At 35.7% G+C, this 26,743-nt stretch overlaps 1 protein-coding gene across 1 annotated transcript in view; it reads right to left on the bottom strand.

Annotated features, from left to right (window-relative positions):
* The window catches only part of LOC110383715 (uncharacterized protein), an 83,270-nt gene that overhangs the window by 44,153 nt on the left and 12,374 nt on the right, over window positions 1-26,743 (bottom strand). Inside the window, exon 2 of the mRNA XM_049838292.2 lies at window positions 4,760-4,881. Coding sequence (XP_049694249.1) covers window positions 4,760-4,881 — 122 coding nt within the window. The remainder of the gene's footprint in view (window positions 1-4,759; window positions 4,882-26,743) is intronic.

Below are 26,743 nucleotides of genomic sequence, written 5' to 3'. Positions count from 1 at the left end.
CCCGCAATTGTATCCAAAAACAGTTTTGTAACTTTTTAATTTAGTTCTGTTATGAATCCGAAAAGGCACGGAAATAAATTCGGTTAGAGCTGGCCGTTATTGGTTCGCCTCGAATTAATATAGTACAGCAACACGACTCGTAGAGATGAAACCTCCAGCTATGAAATACAAGTCAGGACGCTTTAGTTCTTTGTCGTTGGAAAAATGGAACTAGTAGGTTTTCTATTTCCACATTTTATGATAGTAATACTCGGAAATTGTCTTTGTTCGGTGTTGTATAAAACATTGGAAACCACTTGGTTGTACTAAGTATTTCTCTGGTTTCTAGACATTGTCAAAAAAGGAATTTTCTCTTTGACTGTCGTCAGTCAATTTATCTCTTTCATCAATTCCCGTTAAAAAAACATCTACAGCTATAAGAAATTCAATTTTCATTCAAAACACGAAAGGTGTTCATAAAATCTTAATACTAATAGTGGCTCACAGGATAAACATCATACAATTAAGATAAACTCCATTTTAAATCTAAATGGTAATGATATTCATGGGAGGGCTGCGGTTAAAAAACCTGGGCATAGACAAGAGGTTGAACAAACGAGTCCCAAACAAGGAGATTATTACCATAATTACTAATGCATGCCCTTAAAAATTTAAGTTGGGACACAATGGCCGACATTTTTTGTTGTAGCTAAGAGATAGAGTTGTCCCATTAAATATTACAGCGTTATGTACGTTGAACATTTACTGTTCAGCATTAGCGTCCATTTGAGTAAATATTCACAGCATTATTTATTCATTGCTGAAAACAATTTAGCGGCACAATTCAAAAAATAAACTTTAAGCGCGGCGGCCAGTGACACGCATGACTGGTCCCAATATTTACATAATTATCGCACATCATGAATGGCTAATAACAGCCATAAATAAATTACCCTTAAAACATACGAGCATGGCAGGATGGGGCCTCATAATCCGCTTAACTACGGTTAAAGTTTAAAAACAATCGTGACTAAGGTTCGTTAAGATTCCGATCTCGCGCGGCAACGATTGCTCATACTAAACAGCGCGGTTTACGTTAACCCGCCTGATAAACACTGGTTAATGTTAACGTTTAGTTTTATCTGTATTCCTGGCGAGTTTTGTTTATCGCTGTGCAAGGATTGCTCGCCGCATTAAGGCGTTTGGAGGAACTCGCCATTTCTAGAACTTCATTTGTTCGTGCAGTACTTTATTGTGCTTCTTTCATAAGTTTTTTTTTTGTTGGATTCGCGAGTTTTGAAATTTTATTAAAAATTATAAAGTATAAGCAATTTTAACGTAAATGATATTTAAGTTTTTTTTCGGTTTGCATATCAATGATGACGGTCTAAAAAGACATCTTGGAGATTACAGAAATGGTTTTAAAAGCTCGCCAAAGGCAATATAAATGCATCGAATATGCAGACACAAAACTTAATTTCTCAGTACAGAACGTTACCCGATCCGCCCTGATTCACATATCAGCAATTACGAATGACAGTAAGTCGAGTACCTACGTACTTCACAGCCCCAACTTCTATTGTTACTCAAACAAATCATAAAACAAGTGACATTCACGTGTAAGAGAACAGACGCCGTTTAAGCCAAGTCTGCCGTAAAGAAAAACATATAAAATCTGACAAATAAAATTGTGTTTTTACGTGTAGTTTTTACAACTCCTGAAGCTTTTAGCTAAGTCTCTTCTTGGGGACTAGTGTTTTGTATATCCTGCCATTTTATGGGCACTAGGCAAGAAATATAGGGCAATATGTAAACATAGAGTCGGGAATACCAATTTGTAGGCAAAAACTACCTTGTTTAGTTACTTAAATTTTACTTTTCTTAGAATAAACCCTGAAGATTTTGTGCCAAAACAAGCTAACCAAAATGTGTCCAATTTCTTTTAATATCCTAAACAACATGGCAAATAAGCCCTTGTTCAATTCCGTCCCTATTATGTCCTCTATCTGTCCCATAGTGGGCCACTTACAGCACTTCCATGCACGTCTTACCCAGCACGTAGGTACAGACCACACATTCCGGAGACGAAAGGCATACATACAAACTAGTGACGAGCATGACTCAATCAGGTAATACGGAATAAACCGCAATAGTGACGAATAAAAGCCTTTGTAATTGTACTACAATACTAATGAGGTCAATGCATACAAAATACTAGGAGTTCTCAGAAAAAAAGTGACAAAGTCATTAACAAAACGATTTAGTCTCCACGTTGTTGGTATGAGCGCAGTTATTTTATCATGAGATAGTGTTTTGTTTAGACAATGAACACGAATAGGTAACTATTCTGGTTAATGTAAGTAATGTACCCTCAGACCGTTTAGACAAAGGAGGTCGGCTCGCATTGTCCTCACTCTCCTTTAGTCGAAATAGTAAATCTTGCAATCATACGTACAGCCATAATGTTATGTTATATGGATAGCTAACACGATGATGGGAAATTCTGTCCCTAATACGGATTATGAAAATTATACCCCCTTGGGTAAACTAGTAACTAATAAGCATATGAATAACTCATAGCTTTCTAAAGGATTGGAAAGGATGCAATAGAAAGCACACCAATTTCCGTCTAGTGGGCACAAATCCAGACATCCAATTACTAGTAAGAAAAATCTAAAAGAAAAAGAAGAATGTTCCGTAGCTACCTAATCAGACAGTCAGCTAACACGCTGCCTCCAACCTTTTCCATAAACTTCATCACTAAACAATCATAATCAAAACTTCCTCGGAAATATGGAGAATGAATCTCAGAACTTTCCATGAGGAAGCCATCCTTCACGGCATAAGAAATTCATTATATTCCAAGAGGATAGTAAAGCAGCTCTAACCAGATTTTATACGAGACGTATCACACTTGAAAGCTGTAGATTCGGGAGCAACGTGCCAAGCTTAGGCAAGTGGCAAACTTAGCAATTTAAGTCCCGGCTACTGACCCGATTCGATATATAGAAGTTACTTCAAAAGTTTAGTTATTAAATGCTTTCGTTTAAGTAGCCTGCTTCTATATTTTCGTTCGAAAAATATCTTTATTTACCTTAAAATTCTTAGCAAGACTAGCATTTTTAAAAAGGAACATGATGCATTGCGTCCATAAATTATGTTAACTGCATCATATTGCTTGGATGTCGAGTTTATAGTCTCATTACATTCAAGCGTAAAATTAAAGTTATCGGACTACTTATATAGTTAAGATACTATTATAGTATCTTTTAAAGACTTTGATTGTCAAAAAATTATAATTGGAATTGATTTGGCAGCCAGTTTTTTGTGTGTCAGTAACTCATCTCATCTTAATCAGTAATTCCGATCGATATTTTATCAGACACTTCGCCTAATTAGCAAATCAAGAATAACTCGTAAATAACCCTGAATACATTCACTTCAGTAGATTTGGATCCCAACGAGGTCCCAACATAAAGTCACTTTTGAATTACGAACCGCAACTAAAATGGCGAGGCGTGTCGCCAGCCTAAAAAACTCAATTGTACATAAATAATGGCAGTTTGCGAACACTTGCTTACGAACTCCATAACACATCCATCATGGTTGACTCTTTCCAACTTTCTTCGAGTTACAAATTGACAAAGCGACCGATACGCTCAGTTTTCATTTTTTAGACGTACATGGAAATTCGTTGGAGGCCGAATTGATCCGAATCCCACTGATTTATGTCGGCCGTATATTTGGGCAAATGTTTCGTGATTTAGAATCACGTGAAGTCCAATAAAAGGGCGTGTAAGTGTGGGTTGTATAATCTGTGGTTACGATGTATCCAGCGGGGATCTATCCATATTCCTTGACATAACAGGTGTTGCCAACGTTATGGATTATGTTTGAGCTTAACAGGTGAAAATAAATGCTTACCGAAATCGCTCTGCTAAATATACTTTCCTTTGTTTCTGAATAATATTATATTACTAACAAAATAGCGAAGTACGTATTATTTGCTCTCCTAACATTCGGGGAGCGTAATGAATTCGAGCATATTAATATTAAAGCGTTATTTTTGTAAGAGTTGTGGCAATTATTCGTACATTGACGTTGCAAGCGGGCACTGCATTACGCCATTTTGAACTCTTAAAAATAATTTTCATTTAAACGGTTACATACGGTTTTTTTAAAGTAAAGAGGTTTTATGAGAATATCCCGGGAATTGTATATTGGGAACAAGGCCTGGCTGGTTGCTTGCGGCGCTTTATATTGCAAGGAGCTTAACGCAATATAAATCTACTTGTAGGTAGACTTACTACGGAGTAACTGTGTCTGGGATTAAGGAATCACAGGCTTGTCTTCATCTACTAAAATATAATAATATATTCCGTTTAGTTTCCTTTGTTAGTAACATTATGTTTCTCGTAATTTAAATAATGTTGCATTACCAAGGAAATTCCTTTTCATAACGTGTTCATTCAAATGTACGAGTGTGTTACGTAGTTATTTGTTCTTTATTTCTCTTAGCGTTCTTAATTAATCCGGTTCGCATTATAAAAAACTTCTCGTACCTAATTATTCTAAGGATTAGATTAAACCTCAATGTGACTCTAATAAGAACACAGTTATCGATTATAGCTAGGTATAATGTTTCTCATTATTTTTCAGTCTGTAGAACATACATTTTTCAACACTTTATGTAATACTTGATAACATGTTTTGTGTCAACTAAAACCTCCTTCCCAAAAAAACTGACATCTGAAAAGTCTGTAATTTCATAAGCACTTACCTTATTATCTTTCTGCCACGAACAAACGCCCTTCTTGTCAGATATCCTACATTTGAGCAAGGCATCTTCTCCCGGATTCACTTCAGTATACGTTGGCATCTCGATAAACCTCTGTACGGCATCTGCAAAAGAAAAAAAAACATTTGGCAAAGGTAGGCAAATATATTTGTGCGACTCAGAGCTAGGGGCCAGCTAGACTTGATTGATTGATTGACAGAAGTCCCTGTGTTGTGCTCAAACGGCTCAACTCAAAATCGTACGTCATTCTATTTTTTTTTCGACCAGATTCGCATTGCAGGCTCTAGGCTGCCATGTCAAACGGTTGACTGAACTTAAGTGCGTATTCTACGATCATATTTCGTCACATAAAATTCGGAGTTTGAATAGCGTGTAAAATGATAGGGTGCCTTTTATGGCAGTTGTATGAGGGGAACAAGAGATTTAGAGAGATGGCCAGTATCTTTATGTGCTGTATTGAAACTTAGGGTCATTATGGAAGTGTGTTTGTGATATGATATGATATTAGTTTTTTATGTCACTGCCTAGGTAATGTGCACTAACGTACGATAAATATTGGATAGTTTACATATTATACCCATAAGTATCACCAATCAAATTTTAACACGGCAAATATTTGATCCATTTTCTAAGGTATAGGTACTCTTACGTTCAAATCTGCTGGAGCAAATCATTGAAATGACTGAAACAGCCACACAAACGAGCTAGGTCTTCAGCTACACAACATCATTCCGTAATGATGAACACGGTAACAAAGGGGCAACAGTATCTCCACGTTCCAGCAGTTTGTAGAATCCGGCCTATATACCGGACATTGCCGACCGACAGTCAACCGGGACACGTAACGAGCCGTCGGTATACTCGATCAAACGTCAGACAGCTTCTGAACTACACGAGATGTTCACCAAACAATAATAAACACCCATTTCGCAAATACCGCTCAAGAAAAATCTGTGTTAAAAATAAAAGATTCCCACTTATTGAGAACCTCGACTATTTTGAGAAGTCGGTTAAAAATGTATGGTTTGCTACCAAATACCTTCGTGTCGGACATTTTAATTAATATAAAATAGCAAAAGAAATGCCGTAATATCTCTCTCGATCTTTGTGACGCATTAAATTATTACTTTTCGTTATTATTTAGGTTCTGGATATTACTCGAGAGGGTAACGTATTGAGTACAGAGTACTCGAGATGGAGTACCTAATGAATTGAAACGCCTTCCGCCTTTTACGAGAAAAAGTACGAATAAGTGGCTTTAGCTGAAATTCATACTTGAATACCATAGGTTTGGAGAACGTCAGATTTTCACGTACCTAACATGTATGTTACCTATATAAATTTGAGTTTAAGTTTTTGAGTACCAAGCAAAAATTTTCGAGTGCTTAATCATTAATAGGTAGGTACATAGGTATTAGAACGCCAACTTAGAAATATAAAGTCATTTGTTTCATTACGCACAGATTCGAAACATTCAACCGTCATTTGTTTCATTTTTTCATCGAATTTAGATTTACACAACGTTCTTCCTTATAACCGAGACGATGTTAACAATAAGAGCCAGTATGCCTTACTTTTTGGCACGCTTGTACCTTACATTAGATTACATCTACTTATTAGACTCGGTACATGAACTCCGTACTTGCACCTTAATTGTAGTTAAGTGGTAATTCCTAAGTCAGCATTCAGTCCTCATAGATAAGCTGGCACTAATGACGTCAGCATGTCACTAATTATGCGCCAATTGTGATCTAAAGCCTACACTTCCGTACAGCTGGTATATGTCGATCCTGACACACTCGATTACACTGATTTGCACTAAACAGCTGATGGTGAATTGCAACCGAGTGTAACACATCACAGATAATATGAAGATGAAGAGGGAGAAAATAAGCACCAACCTAATGAATTTATTGTTATCATCATGAGGTTTTAGCGTCTACTTAAAAAAAATACAAAGTTAAGGTCCGTTTCTAAAGGAAAAATCGGAGAAAAACATGAGGAAAATATCTATAAAGAAACCTTGAACAGATTCCAAACATTCTTTCTTTAATGGAATAGATACAACCTTTCTGAAAGCATGCAAATTAATGTAAGTATAATAATCTTTTAAGTGAATTTATATCACCATTACACGAAAAATATGTTCAATCTTTATTCCGAAGTCAATATTTGTTTTCAAGTATTCCCAATCCTTTGAAAGATGTCAGAGTAGAGTGTACACTTGATAGAAAGCCAAATCAAAATCGGACTGACGATATATGAGCGGTTGTCGGGAAGCTTCCGATCGTCCACTGGTGACGTGCCTCCATCGCACCAGTTACTAAATAAATCAATAGTCTTTGAATACTGCGGATATACCACATTGGCAGTTTGTCAAGTGTTCGGATATGTTATGGAAAAAACACGACAGTATGCCATAAAAAAAGTATGCCTATGAAAGAAAAAAAACATTGAAGTAAGTAATGTTACACACCATCGGTAAAAATGTTAGCACTATGGTGTATAAAGGTAGAATGTAACCCAATTTTCTAACACAAAACAATCCCAAAGAACCATACTTATTCAATTTAACCGCCCTTTATTTCCAAGTGGCTAATGAACGTCCCATATCGTAAGTTGAAAGCGTATTCCCCGCATAAAAGGGTAGGCCCGAATCGTCAGGCCCACGGCGACGCCATTACAGCAGTTTATGAAGATTACAAATATTTTACACAAAGCGCTAACCGCGTACTAGCGTATCACAGCTTATTGTGTCTCAAATGGAGTTTACTAAGTGCTTTTTACCGGTGTTTTTAGCACCCAGCTCTTATATTGTTGGTTTAGCAGCCTAGAACTAGTAAACGGTAGCGAGATTATAGAAGCTATTAGGTGTTCCAAAACGACTTCTTTAAAACGGTTTTGAAGTGTCAAAGAGATAAACGTAAGCGGCTTTGTGGCAATATGCTTATATATTTTGTATTCTACTCATTTTGGCTCACATTTCTAAATTCTTTTTTATTTATACAAAGCTGTCCACATGCCAATTAAAAGGTTTTGAAGCGAAGCTTCATTCATGTCAGAATCTCGAATGGGCTGTCAAAATGAAAATGTTTTTTCAATTTGCTACGTTTCAGTCCATAACACAGTGTTATATTCCGAAATAAGCTACTTAAAGGACATCAAATGAGATTGGTTTAGTAATATTGTCGTTCGAAATGAAAGCGAAAAAAATATCAAAGAAAAGCCTCACCTGCTGTGAAACTACAAAAACAGTCGAACCTCAATTTAATAAAAATAAAGAATTTTCTACCCCGGCCGAATAGCTACATTGTTATTCATAGCGTCGATATCGTAATCCATAAGAATAATCTAGAAATTTTCCTTTCGAATGGAGTATTGCACGAGTTTAACGGTTGCTCATTACGAGTGAGTCGAAAGGCGTGAAGATGGTCTGATAACGAGCGCAGTCACACACACGTGACTGTAGAGCGCAGTCGAGCAGCTCGCACCTGGTTCACTGCTTCAAGTGTTTGCTGCACAAGTTATTTTCATTCGACATTTCAGGTCTTTCGAGCAAATATCGGTTTGCAAGCCGTAAAAGGATAGTGTTTGAATAGCCGAACTATGAATTGAACTGGTAAATAACAAATTCATTGAAAATCGGCATTTTTAGGGTTCCGTAGCCAAAATGGCAAAAACGGAACCCTTATAGTTTCGTCATGTCCGTCTGTCCGTCTGTCCGTCTGTCCGTCTGTCACAGCCGATTTACTCGGAAACTATAAGTACTACAGTGATGAAATTTGATGGGAATATGTGTTGTATGAACCGCTACAAAAATATGACACTAAATAGTAAAAAAAAGAATTGGGGGTGGGGCCCCCCATACATGTAACTGAGGGATGAAATTTTTTTTTTCGATGTACATACCCGTGTGGGGTATCAATGGAAAGGTCTTTTAAAATGATATAAAGTTTTCTAAAAAACATTTTTCTTAAAGTGAACGGTTTTTGAGATATCAGCTCTCAAAGTCGTAAAAAGTATGTCCCCCCCCCTCTATTTTTATAACTACGGGGTATAAAATTCTAAAAAAAATAGAGGTGATGCATGCTAATTAACTCTTTCAACGATTTTTGGTTTGATCAAAGTATCTCTTATAGTTTTTGAGATAGGTTGATTTAACTGTAATTTTGGTTAAGTTATTGTGCTTACACTGAAAACGATGGCTGAACCTTATAAGATAGATCAAAAAATATACTACAGTATTGTACACCTTTAATTCACCAGGTGTATAAATTGACATAATAAGTTTATTATATTTGCTGCTACGGAACCCTTTGTGCGCGAGCCCGACTCGCACTTGGCCGGTTTTTTGCATTTTAAATCGACCTGCACCGGGTCCGGGTTGTGGATTACGATCGAATCGATAACATACATATTGGCGGAAGCCTTTATATTATTTTTCAAAAATGATTCCTCAATAATAAATCAGTGAGAATCGTTTTGTTTGGAAGATTGGTCACCATATCTGTTACATTTCCACTTCGATAGTCATTATTCAACTTTGTTAGCAGATATTATAATAAACCCTCATGAAGGTGAAATTAGAGGGAAAAACCGGTCATTAGCATATCCACAAGACCTAACCTAAAGAATACTTGCAACTACTTATAAAGCCATTAAAGTTCAAAAGTATTAAAAGTATTACCTACTCGTAAAGAGTGCTATGAAAGTTGCAAAAGCAAAGCTGTGTACATTGCTGGAGTTGGATACACTTCTACCTGCATTGAATTAAATATTAGTGGAGATTGTTTGTGCAGCTGCTAAAATACTAATAGAGGACGGTAGCATTTAGTTAGACTGTGGGTCTGACGCCACGAGTGAGGAGTACGCAGTGCTCGTGAGGACGGATTGATTGAGCGCATTGATTGTGTTGCAGTGTCAGCGGCGGGATTAACCGCTCTTTTTTGGGGAAAAGCGTAAAATCTGACGGAGTATCTATGGGAAAGGGGATTTTCGTGTATCGGTGAAAATTGTGATTCCATTCACAAAGACGACTAAAATCTTTCAAAAGAGTATGAAAAGTTTAGAAAACAGAAATATAGTAGGTACCTAAATCCTAATATTGGCTGGTATAAGCTATTTTATTTCTTATTTCTTTCACACAGCTTTTCACATTTCGAGAGAATTTTGGCAATAAGAAATCTCAATGGCACCAATCAAATTTAACTTTTCCGATGATTGGCCCGAAAAGTTTTATTAGTCCGCAAACAGTGGCCAAATCGTATCAACCAATATAAATAGGCTTTTATGTACAATTTTTGGAAGTAATATAATTTTATAAGTACATATTATTTATATATATTGGACAGTGTAAAGTCGTCATCGTCAGCCTTTTTATTGTTTCACAGGGTTCCCCTTCTCGTGTAGACAAGGTACAAGGTAAAATCACCAAACTTATTAAAAGGTTTCAGTTTTTTGAGACCAAGTTTCCTCAAGATGTTTTCCGTCACCATTACTCAATTATACTTTATCCTTCAAAGGTAAAGCTTAAAGGTAAGGATCTAAAAATTTAATTCTTATCCGTAATATAATGTAAAAAAAAACCTTAAACTGAATAAGGTTTAACGGTAATAAAACTTATCAAACATACACAATTCTGATAATCCCTTAATGCATTTTAATTAATGATCGCAGATTATATCAACGTAGGTACACAATTATTAATCATCGTCAGAAAATTTATTTTAATTTCTCGCAAACAACTCAAGTTACCGTATTCGCTGAAGTAAGAAAAACTTTCCATGCTAAGTCGACAGGCTGCTACTTGCTAATTTAGTAGGATTAGCTTTTTTATTAATTTCACCAGTCGTTGCACCAAAAAGTTTTTGTCATAAGCCGTTTGAGAAAGTCTGTGTACGGCATTAGGAATATGACACACAGTACCATGTTTTGTTTACGTCGTCAACTTTAAAGTGCCAATTAGAAACTTGAACAAAATGTGGTGTTAAAACTTAAAAGAACTTTACAGACGATATAACCGACAACCATATCAAAAAATATGAAAAATAATTTTGTACAAAATATTTATGGAGTACCAAAGCGTTTATTACATAATCCTTCTTTTCATGCCCTGTAAAGTAATTGAAAAATGTTAAAGTAAAAAATATATGTTCGTATTATATACCTGTTTCTATGGGAGAGATATTGGCAGCTTTCAGTCGAGTTACTAACAAAATCATATTGCTATCCACCGCAGGCTGCCAAATATGGTAATTAAGCCATTGTTTCGCTGGAAACGCGGCCGAACGTGTGCCGATGATAAATATATTTTGTACACACGTATTACCGTCACGCTTGCATTTTCTGCGGTTTTGGCAGATAGGTTAGCATCGGGAATCATTATAATTTATTGGTACTCGATAATATAAATTCGTATTAATTTCTAAGCCTCAATTTACAATTTAGTTTTCCACACGACAATTCTTTTACAGTTAGCACTGCACGGTACGCTACCAAATAATAAACTAGAACAATTCAAACCAGTTGACGCAAAAAATAAAAAATGAAATTTCCCTAAAATATACCTTTTGGGAAATATGTGAGAGTGCACTAACTAGAATTGGGCAGCTGAACTTCTGAAAAGGGAAAAAGCGTAGTGGTTTTCAAGGAGTTGTGCACCAATTTCTAGATTCGAAAACAACAAAGAGACGAAAACATCTTATAGAACTATAACTGGCAATCAGTACTTGGAAGAAAAAAGTTTCCAGACCGTTAATTTCATAGACAACTTCAACTTTTTTATTTATTTATTTCAGGTTAAAAGTTTTATCAATATTTACTGGACTTAGTGAGTGCGCCGGGCGAGGACAGCGTAGGTTGGTGACCGTTAAGCCAGGATAATCTTAATTGTTAAGTATTCTTAGTTGACGTAAGTATGGGCACAATCAAACTTAATTGGTTAAACAATTTTTGAGGTGACATAATAGAAATACCTTCAGTTTAATAGGCATTACTGAATTAGTATTAGTTGCTTTTAGAATTTTGAATAGCTTTAATAGGATATTTATTTTTATTTGACAGTTCTATTTTGAAACTTGATGCCGTGTTCATTAATTTAAGCTCCCATTTTATCAAAATTCCATAAAAAATAAATTCAGCTGACCAAATGACACCGGTCATCTCATGGGAAACGAACAAAAAATTGCCATCAAGCAGGACACGACTGCTACCGAAAAATACCCAGAGAAATCTCAATTATAAATTTTCCGAACGGAATATCGAACCCAATAACATCGCACTAACATTCATGTGACCAACTACAATTTCCACAGCTTTTAACGTCAATAAGTCATACATTATTATGAAAATCGTTCTCAACAAATGTTATGAATTCTCATTCATTGTGTTGATTCATATCAATGTGTAATTATTTAAATGTTGTTACTTGTTATATCTGAGTAATGGACGCTATTACAACAAAGGCTATTCCGGAAAAGTCGTATACATAATTTATAATTTACTTTTACCATTAATGTTTATATCACCGTAGAATAGAATAAACAGTCGTGAAACGGAACCATTTTGTAGATAAAGCGTTATCGGTCTAGAATTTTGAGAGTTGAAATGGTGTTCCGTCGGTCTTCCACGGATAGGTTTGTTCTGATTAGATAGGATACCTCACGGATAGCCTTTTGCGAAGTTGAAATATACCGCGCGGAATATTTGTTTTCAAATAACTGGAAAACGTAACACAGGCGAGTATGTTTCGGCTAACTACTGCTATCACAATATTGGAACAATCTACAAAGGTTTACACTGAAGTCAAATCTTGCTTCACTTACATATTTACATATAAATAAACCGACATTCTAAATGTAAGAGAAATATAAGCCAAATCTCGTACGTTCTGGCACGCCATGACTCAAAGTTTCCACATAAAGAAATCCATAGATTATTATCCAATAACGCGGAATGAAGGAATTCAAAGAATTATCGTAATAAGCTGCTGAGATATGGCGTCGAAATTCTGTTATGAATAAACAGAGATGAATATTTGTGTAGCAAGAAACAAATTCTAATCGTTATTCATATTTAAATTGCGTACCTACGTTTGTTTGGGTTGTGCTTTTTACAAGATTTATTTTCACTTAATAAAAGCTCAGTCTTTATAATAGATACATTACGATATTACACTTTTTATTAGCATTAAGAAACTAAGCTAGAAACAACATCAACGTAGAAAACTATTTGAAATTGAACTTTTCCACATGCATATTGTACGATTAAAGTACATTTCTGCAACATTGTTATTTCTCTATTGAACAAACAAACATAACATAAAGACGTCTATTAGCGAAAACGGTATAATGTACCATAATGTCTTATCCGACGAGCTTTGTCCGTGAACAACAAATGAACTGTGCTGATAACATCTCCATACACATAACATGCGTATTTTCCACGATATAACCTAATTCCTTAATACGAATATCTGGTGATTTTCCCTGCCCAAAATTAACGGAAAAAGCAATAATAAAACGTATTGTTAATCCTCTTTGTTGAAACTGAATGTATAAATCCACTTCTTTGCTACTCAAATATGAACGTAGCGAGTTAAAAAGATTATGCACATTCAAAAAGAGCTAATCGTCATCCTTATTGTAATATGTTAATTACTTTTTTATGTCTGTGATCGTATAACTTTCCTTCAGCGTAAAAAGACACTTACGACACATCCTGAAATTCATAATGGCAATCAGAAACTATTTGAGCCACGGAGGAAAGAAAGATAGATTCGAGCACCTTCTTCCATGGTTTATCAACAGAAAATTTTTTGCAGGGAACTTTTATTAATTTCCAAAAATAATAAATATACATTTGTAAACAAACCTCATTAATTAACTAAGCATTTCTTAAACTACCAGTAAAAACATTCAGTCTGTTCTCACACCCCCATAACTCACACAAAAGTACTTTTTCAATCTCTCCATTTCGCTTGAGTCACTTGAAATTCGTATAATGCATTCGAAAACAAACGACGTACGGCCTGTCACAAAATAAAGGCATACTGTGCTTCGGTTAGCACACCCACTAAGTATTGTAAGTACTTCTCCGTCTAGATGTTTGAAGACTTCTTACTGCACGAGGTTGGGTAAATTTGCATATTTACGTTTGGTAAGTAACATGTAGTTAACTTAGTAGTGTAGAAAGTGTGATTGGATTTATTTTTGAGAGTTTTTCGTAGTCATTGAGGAACTTTTATATACGATCCTTCGTTAAATTCGTAAAACGTCAAGCTAGTTACGGGTAAAGAACTGTTGAGAAAATTCAAAGAAAGTCTTTCCAAAAATCTTGTTACTATCTCCATGATAGCTAGAAAGCAGGGATCGGTAGATATGCAAATTGGGCACGTCAGTAAAAAAAATATCATTATTTCTGGCTACCTCTAACTTTTGTATTAAATGTTTATTTTTATTAGTTTCACATGTTAGTTTCTGAATGATTAGAAACGTAATTGACTGGGACACGTTCATTGTTGAGCCAGATAAAAAGCAACGAGGACTGCAGTGGAGAAAACAGAAGCAAAGAGTTTTCCTTTGTCCTTCCTGATGAAGTCTGTTTATTTTTGCTCAATGTGTTACTCATAGGACAACACTTTCGTTTAGAAAAAAGGATCGTTGCCGATTTGTCTTTACATACTTGTATTGTAAGGCTGTAAAGCATGTTTGTAGACGTGTTTGTTTGTTTGCTTGAAGGCACCAATTTTGTTTCAGTTGTAGGTAGATAAAGGCCATGAGAGGAATGACATAGGCAATTTTTTATTCATTTACGAAAAGCATTTTCAAGGGAATCTAGTGAAACCGATAGCAGAAACTAGTTTGTTTTTTAACTATGAAAATATATATATGAAATGTCTTACAAAACTTGTAACAATTTATATCACAGTCGGGTAAGAAGTTCGCATATTTTACCAGCTCTAATAAAGCATACATAGTAAGAAGATAGGAATTTTCTTTTTCCATTTATTTGAAACATAACATGGCTGGCCCCGCTTCATCTAGAAATAAATATGGCAACAATTTCTTTGCCCGATATCTTGGGAACACTATAAAATATTGAGATCAAAATGAACAGCTCCTTTAAGAGGCTACAGAATTTTTAGTGAAGGTTTTATTCACGTTATAAGTTATTACGATAACAAAAACAACCGGTGTTGTTTCTCCTCATTTAACTTTACCTATAGTATAAAGAGAAAAAACAAAAAACTTTTTAGGTTTACTAAAACCTTTTTGCTAGAAAAACGTAAAGCCTTTTCTATCGCGTGACGTATTTCAGTTCAGTTTTTCTTTCATCTAGTCTCTACCCTTTTTGCGGAATATGTTCAGTGTAACTAGATCGGGTTAGTCCGAATATTTTATTAAGAGCGTATGCTTTCAGACGCAATATGATTTCTCATAAGTTTCTGACCTTATTATTTAGAAAAAAAATACGACTGCAGATTTGAATACGAAAATGTCACAACCATAAGAATTAACTTTAATTTCCAAGGAGTTAATCACAATTCTTTTCAGTCATAATATTTTCGATTTTGCATTAAGTAATTAGCCTCATAAAACAAGATTCAAGCCCACAATCAATAAAAAATAAAACAATATAAAAAATGCCTCTGAAAAACACATAGGTAAAAATTTGCGAAATGACGTATCTAACCACAAAGGTATCATTACAATCTTGTTACCTCCTTCTCATATAATTGATGTTACAGATTACCTCATATTTACTTTTTGATCCGTGAAACGCAAATATACAGTGAGAGCGTGTCGTTTTGCGCCAGTTACGACCAATTGAGCGAAAAGCGATTACTTAATGGCCCAGGCCGTCTGTTCGGAGTCACAATAGTACGAGGTTTATACCCGATTCGTTACTTACTGTTATTGAAAGAGCTGGTATTGAAAATAGGGGGGCAAAGACATTAGTTATAATTGTATGTGTGCTTCATAGCAATAGTTCGTCATTTAAGGTTTTTCTTTGGGAAAAAATGAAGTGGAAGTTGAGAAGTTTTGTAACATTTTCATTGATACCTATTTTTTGAAAAGTATGCTGTTCTAACGTAAATATATTTGATTACGTAAATAACAAACACAAACAAATTAATAACGGCCATAAATTTTCATAAATATCTACAGCAAAAAATATCACTGTAATTCATATTTATTTGCCAACATTCTCCATAACAAATTGAACTAATTACATCAACATTCCATTCAATATAATATTATAAATAAAAAAACGTCCATTACGAACGCGGGAAAAAATCAACCCAAATTCAAACGGGCAATCAAATAAAAGCAAACATTTGCCATTTTTCAAACTAAACGCGACATAGACAATGAGGGGTCCATCAATCACCTGTCTCGACAAAAGCGAACCATAGACAACTGCCCAGAGGCTGAGTGCTTATTCCATTATAGCGCTTTATACTTCTTGCAAAGTTAAGTTTGCGGTCATTTGTGGCGCTAGTGGGCACACAATAGAATGAATCCCCAAACGAACTCGTAGTTCCGCATTCAAACGCACGCAATGGTATCTTTGTGATCGAGCATCTTGATAATAGCCCCCGTGGGAAGTGTACCAAATGTATTGAATGATTATTTTTTGGGACCGTTAATAGTTTTTCGTTGGATTTGGTTACGTAATTACGCTTTATAGTGGGAATATTTGCCTATCTTAATGCTATGCTGTTCGCGAGTGCATTCGTGCGAACTTTGAATAAGTTAATTAGCCTAGTTTAATGCCGCGGCCAGACTATTTTAGTTTATAAGTTTTAATTAACCGTAAACACTAGTATTTATGTAAACTGTATTTAGTACACAGTTTTTATCGAACATGCAAAGAACTAAAAGAGTCCAAAATTCCTTCAAAATTCTTATCAAAATTCAATCAAGTATCTACCTATTTGCAAAATTCGTGTGCTTTGAAGAGTTTCAAATAAAAAAAGCATATCGTTAATGCTACTTAGTATTTTTTTTTCAATTTTAAATTTACATAATTCGCTTTTCCCCTGCTTATTTAGAAATATATTTGAGTTTACACGATTTTGCACTACACGCGTGAAGCTGACAGCATTGTCGGTAGCGTCACAGATTGAATTTAAAAAAGTGTATGCTGGGTCACCGTCCAATTGACAGCACGTTTTACTGAAAAATAACTACGCAGTACTTTTTAGATGCGTACCTTAACTAATCAATCTGTTAATGGAAAACAAATAATGTAAAATAAATTATATACATACATATGTCGGCGCGGCACTTCTGGTGCTCCGACATATATTTTTCGAAAAAAGTTGTCATGCTTCTCTAGGGATCTAGCTATATCTATACAAAACTTCGTCTAAATTGATTTTGTCAGATGACAACGTCCCAAACTTAACTCTTTTAAAAAATAATCATCTGAGCTAGGATACGAATAACAAAAATATTTGTAGCAAGTCAAAAATATAAAACCGTGGAGAAAACATTACCTATAGGTATTGATAGGAAGGCTGCACGTAATATCGTAAAATGTAAGGTATCGTCGGAATACGGAACCAGAGCTCTGCACCACAATGTCTAATAACTTGCAGTAATGCGCTCGCCGTCAATATTTATCGTTTTATTATTGTATTTTTTGTTTTAGAAAAAAACAGTAATAAAAATGTAGATGCAACCAATTCGGGTGTGCCAGATCGAGATCTATGTAAAATATATGCACCGTCGGACGCAAACATGCAATAAAAATATTATGTTTTATTCAACAGAGCACGCTCGGAAACAATATACCAGACCAGAGAGTTTATTGGATAGTTATATAAAATGAAATATGTAAATTTCATTACGGAGAAATACGTAGATAGAATTATTTGTTCGGCCCGGTACGATTTTAGGCAATCTCCTCCGCAAACCGATCAGGGATTTTACTTCCTACATGCTGCTTTCATATTACAAGTTACCTTCGTCACGATAGAAGCAAAAAAACTTTTGTATTGTAAAACCTACCCTACGTGATCGTACTATTAACATCGTTATAAATGTATCAAAAATGTTCGCTACAAAAGCTTCTTAACAGCAAATTCCTACCCATATGCATAATAACTTCATCATTATTTTGCCGCGACGTTTTAAGTTTATTAAAACTACATGCTGGCATACAAAGTGTTTAGTTAGTGTTGCACGTAAGCATGCAGCGCTGAATGCTTCAACTTGTGCAGATTATCTGATAGTTTACAAACACAGCTCGGCGCTGTTGACTAATGCTATATCGCGCCGCAAAGTTTATACAGCCAGATCATATTTCCAAATAAACAATCGATACATATTCAGCTCGCCGCAAACACCGGGGAAAGTGCCTAGCTAACTATAACGGCCGATAACATCGGAAATTGAAAACAGACCATCCACATTGTACTGCAGTATTCGAGGTAAGCAAACAAACGACCACGTCTAATGTCTTTTTAATAGCATCGCCGACAATCAATTATAGAATCCTGTCCCGAACAGGCTTCTCTTGCTAACTTCGCCGATAGCTATGAAAAAACAATTGAAAAAGCGCAACTAATACGCGCGTAATCAGCGTGTGACTAAACACAAATACAATTGTATACCTACCCGTTCACTTGTACATGAATTCTTATGAAATTCCACACAGTAATTATTCATGCAAAACAATGCGTATGACGAACCCAAAGTCAAACTATTGAAATAATAAAATCATCCGTAGTTACAATCTTACGAACTGCATTGTCACAGTCACGTCGGAAAGTTGTCTGTATAGCTATTACCGATACTCACAGCTCAATATTAGCCTTACAAAAGAAAATAACTTAAAAAAAGTACGACAAAAAGAGTCCGATGTCACGCCCATGCAGTTCCGAAGGTTCTCACGCGATCGCGCGCGTCTCGAGCAAACAAAACCAGTACCGCGTCATTGTAACCCGAAACCTGAACGCCCACTTTCTTGAGCACTCGACCCATCTCCCGTCACTTGAGGAACAACATTACGGTAAGTGGAAGGAAGGCAGCAATGTAAAACGAGAGCAACGATACGGCCGTCAAGGATGCGCTCTAAGGCTTCGTAACAAGAGTGACCGCAGTACAATATCCTACTGCGAGCCTAATGTTACAAAAAGTGTGAGCCGCGAGGTTCGACACGTTTGTATGTGAGTTACAAATTTTACCATCCCGTGGGAACTGTCCGGCGGCGATGTGATAATTGCTCAGTTTGCCTAAAGCAATGAACAAACCCTGGACCAAGCAAAGCGAATATAAACAGGTAATTATAGGGACCGCGAGAAAGTATAGGGATGGGGGACGAAATGATAGGAATTGATATGAATTATTGAAATGGATTTGTGTCGGACCAACTTAATGATACATCTCGGTTCCCAAACTTGGAAATTGGAATTTATGATGATTTATAAGTTTAGGCAGTTTAGCGCGACGAAATGAATTATGGATGTTTAGCGTTGATAAATAAATTTGCTGGAGTAAACAGTTGAATAACTTTTGCGACGTCTTGAGAACCATATTGTTTTAGTTTCAGATTGTGAATATTTCCAGCCTGATTAGAATGTGAAAGCAAACTAAGAATAATTAAAAATCCTTCACAAAGAGAGTAATGAACGTAGAAATAAGTCCATTACAAAATGAAGTGCTAACTGGTGCGAGCTCTCAATTCAGTTATTGCCGAGTGTGCTAAACAACCCACTTTTTCGAGTATGTTCAATTTAACACTACAAACTACTCCAATTTAGCGGACAATAATCGAGTTACCTGATGCTCGCCAAATTCAGTTATATGTAACTGATATTTGCACTTGGAAACAGAAATAGTGAATGTTGTGTTCACATGCGTTTAGTTACAAATAGCGACAGTCAGGTCACCCAGTGTGAAAACAAAATTAATTACACGTCGGCAAAGGAAATGAATCCGGAAACCTGACAAGAAAAGTGAGTGCTAAGTCGATATGAAATTGGCTTGGTTTCCTGCGCACTCCCCGGCGCGCGCGCAGCCAAGCGCGACTGCCCCACGTACACTCAATCTCGTTGTAAACAAATATTTGCTTTATAACCCCGTGACGCCTGTGGGATACCACTTTTTACATCTTAATTCGTTTTACATTTATTTTCATGGCAATGACTTGTAAACTTGTAACATTCAGTTTTTGTCAACTAAAGGTCGATGTTAAAGAATTAACAAAAAATGTGAACGGATTTTAAATTCTATTAACGCTGAGTAAATAAATCGGTTAAACCTCCGCGATAGGGACAAAGAGTTACTAAAGATAGACTCTATAGAAAGCGTCCGCCAAGTTGAAGCTACTGGATCTTGTATAAAGATTTAAGAGATAAATTACAATTTGAAGATAAGTCCAGAATTTCGGATGTAAATTGTTATCAAATGTCTCAATCGAAATTGAACAACCTAACCACCTTTTTAATAAATAGACTAAACTCTTCCCGCCCTAATATCTATTCCATCTCTAAATCCAAATGCGCTGCAAACGGATCAAAGGAAACAAACATTAATAACAGCGGGAACTAGTCAAATCACCGAGTTTCAAACATTTAATTCATCGTATCTATATCTGGGGTTTGTTCAAAGCCAGCGGAGTGAGACCCCTATTGAAATCATAAGCCGTGAGACGGACGACCGACCGGACGCAAAAGTTCAATAGAAGGGCGAAGCACCCTCCTTATCAAAACTGCTTTCAAGTTCTCTGAACAGTAAACCTATTTGCCTTCCAATCCATCAAAGTTTACGATAAAGGTCTTTATCGTATTTTCTATTTAAAATAGTGTATTGAACGAAAAAGGAAAAGGTCCCGTAGATATCGGAGTCAATATTAGTTTTTAATATCGATATGCTATTTTTGTACCAACAAAGATTATGGTATTTCGTATGTAGGTAATATAAAACTGCCCCAGATACGAAGTATAAGGGACGAGACCTTTTTTAGACTTTTCCAATATATCTTGTCAACATAGTTATCTACAAGTAGAGGAACTGCAGCATATTTGGAATACTGCAGGTAACTTGAAATACTTCGATATCTAAATATATATAAACGCCATCTGAGTTTTTATGCCGTAAACATAACGTCAAACGATACACAAAGCCATACAGCATTAAAAACAGGACGCCATCTTGACATTTCGGCTACCAGCCCCCAGCGAACGAGACGCCTGATTTGAAAACTTTTTCGGTAAAAATGCAATCAGTGGTAATCATTTGCTGTAATACTCTAAATCTTTATTGTAATTATTTTAATTGCGGAGTGACCTTGTTAGTTTAAGATATTACTATGATTTTGTGAATATTTCTAGAATTAAAAATTTGACATGCAATTTTAAGTTAGGTTGGTGTGTTGTTAATTTGGAATACCGTGTTTTTTTGTTTTTCAGTTTTTTTGGGAGTCGGTTTTACTTTTTTGTAAAAGTTTCTTTTTTGTAAAGAGCCAATGACTATAAAAATATTAGAATTCTATTAGTTTCTAAGAAAAAGTGTTAGCAATTTTCAAAGAAAAAAAAATGAATATAATTTGGAATACTGTATTCCAAATTATCTGCACCCTAAGTCAAATCACGTTTTTGGAGTATTTTTAGTTTGATAGGCATTTTGATAATATATCTGTCATTTTTTATATTTGATTGTTCTCATTATTAAAGTTTAATATTTTGTCAATAATTTAATGTATTTTTTATTGAGCTATCCCGTTTCTCCTTCAATTTATTTTCAAAAAACAAACTGGTATTCCAAATATGCTTCACTTCCTCTACTCAAAAGGCAGCTGAAGCAGCGCGGAGGGTCATCGTAAATACTTTAAGCTAAGGATGTCCCTACCATTATTATGTTTGAAACAGTAACTATATTCATGAATATTATGAACATCATGTTAGGCGGTACAATATTTTAAAAATAATATTTTACCCATATTAAATTCCAACCATTACCATTTCATTAAAATAAAACCTACGCAAACTCCTTCTTGCCAAGGAGTTCCTTTCAGCACCTTCCGCAAGACGTATCGAGGTAGCATTTATAGCGTATTACGTATGGTTATGACTGCAAACACCAACACCAAATGATGACAGATTGCTGGCTGCCTGCCAACCACTGCCATTAAGAAGCCATGTCTTTAAGTTGCCACTTATAACTTTGTACGGACGCCGAGCAACTAATAAACTCCATTTTCTATACGTGTTGCCTGTGTAAATATTTATTAAATGTATTTCAGAAGGAAATTGATATCGACAAAATGTTTTATGGTCCCGTATGCAAACAATATATTGAATGGGCTCACTCCCAAAATATTAGATACGTAACACACATAGAACGGTAAGCTCAACTCTCGCTCCCTGTCACAGGTGTTCACAATAGATTGTTTTTAGCTAAATGCCTAAGCGTTCGGCTTTTGGTTAAAACCAACCGTTTCACTTTGGCTTTACGCCAAAATACAAAACTGGATGTACAACAGACTTAGCCACGTACAAAAATAAGCACCTAAGTTATATTTTGTTGTATTACTCCAGGGGGTTCCGCGTGATACATCAAAATTTCTTCGAAGGTATAAGATTAGATATTTTCTATATAATAACCCGGCAAATAGCGAATGGAACTTCCTTTTATTTTTGCGGTAAAGAAATATACTTTGTTGTGGATAACCACAACACTAGTTACGCCTGAGGTTTTTTGTACAAAAAGAGGAAAGAAACGGTTTTATTTTTCCGTTTCAAGTCAAATTGAAACTCTCCGTACGAATGACGAGTAGGTTGATAATCATAAAATTATTGATGCCACTTGATAATCATAAAATTAATGATCGGATAACGATTGTCGTTGCTGAAGAACGTAAAGACACAAACATGTTTAACGAATTGAAAAATGAATACACAAATAAATCAGGGGACGGTAGTGGTACCGATTGGTACCAGCCTGTTTAGCGTCCTCACGATGTTAGGGTGAGGGTGGAAGGCGCCTTGATCACTCACAAACATGACTAGTTTGGGCACAAACACCAATCGCAAATGACATGAAAATTTGCTTCATAAATACAACCCATCAGCCATAAATCACATGATTTAATCATTTCAATTGATGAAATTGACACTTTACTAAAATTATACCTATCGGTTTTCGATCAGGCGTATGACTAAACGAGTATAAAGGGATAATTAATTGACTGATAGTATGTCACATGTGATGTTACAAATGCGTCCAACAAAAGAGTATGTTACAAAAAAGGGTCCACCCATAAATTTACCCTAAAAAGGCGCGCAAAAACACAAAACTGGCCATAGTGTTCATTAAGCCATTAAAGTGGGAACAAGTAAAAAAGTTACATTACTGAAGTAATCTCGATGAAAGGAAATCGTAAAGTACGAGCTGGTTTCTATAAAGTATATTCCACGTCGGGGAACCGTCTTCGATACTAGTAGGCATTGGTCACGCTAAGCTTCGAACTTGTAGTAGCCTAATGACTAAGGCCTTGCCTGGTAATCGAGAGGTCGCCAGTTCATGAGAAAGCCCCACCCTGATGTGTTGTGTTAATGGCGTATGTATATGGCAACAATTGGATTTCCTTCTTCAGTGTTGATTTCAGAAATGAGAGTCACGCTCAAGTTAAAAATCAGACTTGCACTCAGAGCCATAAAAACATTTTGCTGATGGAACAACACATCGACTTCCAAGCACCTACCAAAAAGAAAACAATACCACAACCGATTAACGCTTTCCTTGAGTGGCTGCTTGAACCAATTTTACGGTGTACAGGCTAATCGATACATGCATACCACCATGTCACGCCTCAGGGGGCCCATTCGAAAGCGATTCACTTCAACAAAGCGTTGGAAAAATGCAAAACAAAAATACAACTCAATTTTTAATCAAAATTCAAACAGGAACTGAAAGGGGTGCCATGCCTGTTCTATATGTCGGTTCGGCATTTTGTCGGTCACAAAAATGGTGAAATACAAATGCTAATACCGGTAGGCATGGTACTGCATGAAAGATAAAATAGATGTGTAAGGTAACCCTAGACGAACGCGGGTATTGATAAAAAATGGATTCCTTGCGCCCTTTGGCCCAGTGACGTAGGTTACAGGATAGGGTCTTGTTTGAATACAATTCACAACCAAAATTGCTATAGTAAAATCTAGAATAGGTACATCAGAAAAATCTGGAACTAGACGTCTAAACTCAAGTGTGAGCTGTCAGAACCGACCAAGACAGTGAAGAGCACCAGACAGAATGACTGACGGATAAGACCGCGATAACATCCAACCACCCTAGTTTTCAACTCGAGCGTTAAAAGATAACTCATGAAATTAAGTTTTCTTTCCTAATCAACAAATTACGTCAATCAGATTCATAAGTTTTAAATCAGCGGTTTCGCCTACTCTATGAATAAAACAGGGACATTAAAATCGCTTGAACAATCTGAACGCAATAAAGGCCGTTCTTACGCTTAACAAATGGCTAAACCACCATTTAGTTATCTTGCCACAGTTTGTCAAACTCGAGCTCGGAATTAATAATTCAGTTTTCTTGCATACAATTTGTTGATTGTCAAAGACAATGGTAAACTCCGTAATATAATAACGGTACTTGCTTAATTTTATAGATCGTGTGGCTTTAGGATGATTCAGTCAGATCGCATGAAATATTATCTGCCTTTCTGACTTAGTGGGTGTACAATTCTTCTTATTTTGTACAATGTTCGTATAAGGTTTGTTGGTAAGTAAATACATAATTACTTAGAATTAGTTTGTTGCACACGTAATATGACTAACTGTTGTTCCAAAGGAAAGATATCGAAAACCGTATCTTGTTTTGTCTTGTTTGTTGTTTGTTTGTTGGAACCTTCTAATACATCCGTAATTCCACACCTTTATTATCCAACTAACACATTATGTGTTAACTCTTCACACTCAAGCAAATACCTCCATAATTTTAATTACCAATTTCATCAATAGTCAATAGAGATAATATGTTAAACAAATATCCGATAAACATCCTCAAACATCAATATTTGATATTAATAATGCATTTCCTGGCTGATATGCATGTTTGCTCGCCATAATATATTGTTACCTGACCATATCGCGCTCGCATTGAAGGGAACTCCTCAGGGAGGGAAGAGTGAATTATGCTGGAGCTACGAAGGTACTTTCTTTATAAAACTTTCCCAGGTCGCCTGAGAATTCAAACTGATATGCTAGAACTTTTACACTTGCCTTTTGGATAGCTGAGAGAAACTTATCAATATTTAAATGACGTAGGTACACTAGATTAACAATTTGGTAAAAATTGCTTTAGATTTAATCATTAAAATAGATTCACAATTAAGTATAGAATAAATTACTCAGAATTTACGTGGGAATATGATAAAAAATATAAACTAGAAACATTTTGCTCGCCTACAACAGCAAAAACCTAATCAAAGTTTCCACAAATTTTCTACCGACGAATAAACTTACAACAAAAACAATGAGCCGCTCGTGCTGGTAAAATTCGAGCGGACAACTGTGAGATTAGCTCAAAGTCCAAAACATCACAGATGGATGGCACCCAGGACTTTGTTTTATGATATGCTGTGATCGCCATCCCGATCTCACCGATAAATCTATCCTACACTATATTTTACGAGTTGAATTTTTGACTGAATTGTATAAAAATTCTAATCTATAAAATATTACGGATCGCCACAAAAAATGTAGTTTTATGTTGCAACACAGTCTCGCTCTACTGGTGGAATAATGTATGCTGAAGCCAGTGAACAATTTATAAATTATGGATAAAAACTAACACGTAAATCGTGCTGGTAGCGCTTGTGAGCAAAACCTGTAACTCTGGGAAAAAAGACAAAAAGGTTCCATCAGATATTTCGATGTCGTTTACGAGTAACGAATTTATTAATTAATAGCAAGAAAAGTCATGAAAAAAATCACAATTAAAGAGCAATTTCAGCTGAAACTGACAATACCTAAAAACAAAAAGGAAAGACATTTTCATCCCGAAAAATTACAACTTTTCCCACGTTATGACGGGGCCTCAAACCCGGAATATTTGTAAGTTATCGGAATTGTTGGTCCTACATCTAGATAAGTTATTCACGGATAGTTTTATAGGTAGTTCCGTAGTTGTGGCTGGCGGCCTATCTTCACGCACGGATGCAAACTGATCGGTGCTGTTACTACGTAAATATACCAATCTCTTTAGCGAACGCCGAGAATTCGGTAGCAGGGAAACACTAAATTCTTGGTTGTACTATTACATTATATAAACATTAATGTGTACGTAAGAATAGATTTACCCGTATTACATTTGATACACCCAAAAAATAACTCTACTATTTACGTCTCTACTCTTTAAACCCGTGATCAACCTAATATTTTATCGACCATGGTTTAAACATTTCTACACATTTTTAAGCTACCACTAACGTAAGCTGAAGCTTGACATATTTACCCAACATTTGGTGCTAACACTCTTTTTCTCTCTTTAAAGTTTTTTTTGTAAACCACAGCGGCAAAGAGCATTTCCCATCCCCGTTTTACTTCGATACTTTTGATAGGAAAAGAGTTAATACTACATTAACTTCGGCAATTTACGTTTCGTTCTACGTCAGCTAAACGCTCAGTATCCAGAGGCTAATGGCACCTGAGTGCATTCTACTTTACGCGGTCAGCGCTTAAGTGGTTAAGTAAATAATAAATAAACTGTTCGCACTTGTACCTTCACACTTTTTTGTGTGGGCGTTACAAACAATCAGAATGCACAAATACACAGACCCTTTACAAATTTGAAATTTCTCACCTCTGTCCTGTGGATACATTCAGTAGAAAGGAACGTAACGTACCGTATTACTCTCTTGTTATTCGTTGAAGATTATACAGATTAATAATTTAATATCTTCCTGAGTTATGTTTCCAATTAAATATAGGTTAAG

The sequence above is a fragment of the Helicoverpa armigera genome, chromosome 8 (assembly GCF_030705265.1).
Source record: "Helicoverpa armigera isolate CAAS_96S chromosome 8, ASM3070526v1, whole genome shotgun sequence".
Lineage (NCBI taxonomy): Eukaryota > Metazoa > Arthropoda > Insecta > Lepidoptera > Noctuidae > Helicoverpa > Helicoverpa armigera.
This window is presented reverse-complemented; position numbering and strand designations above follow the sequence as displayed.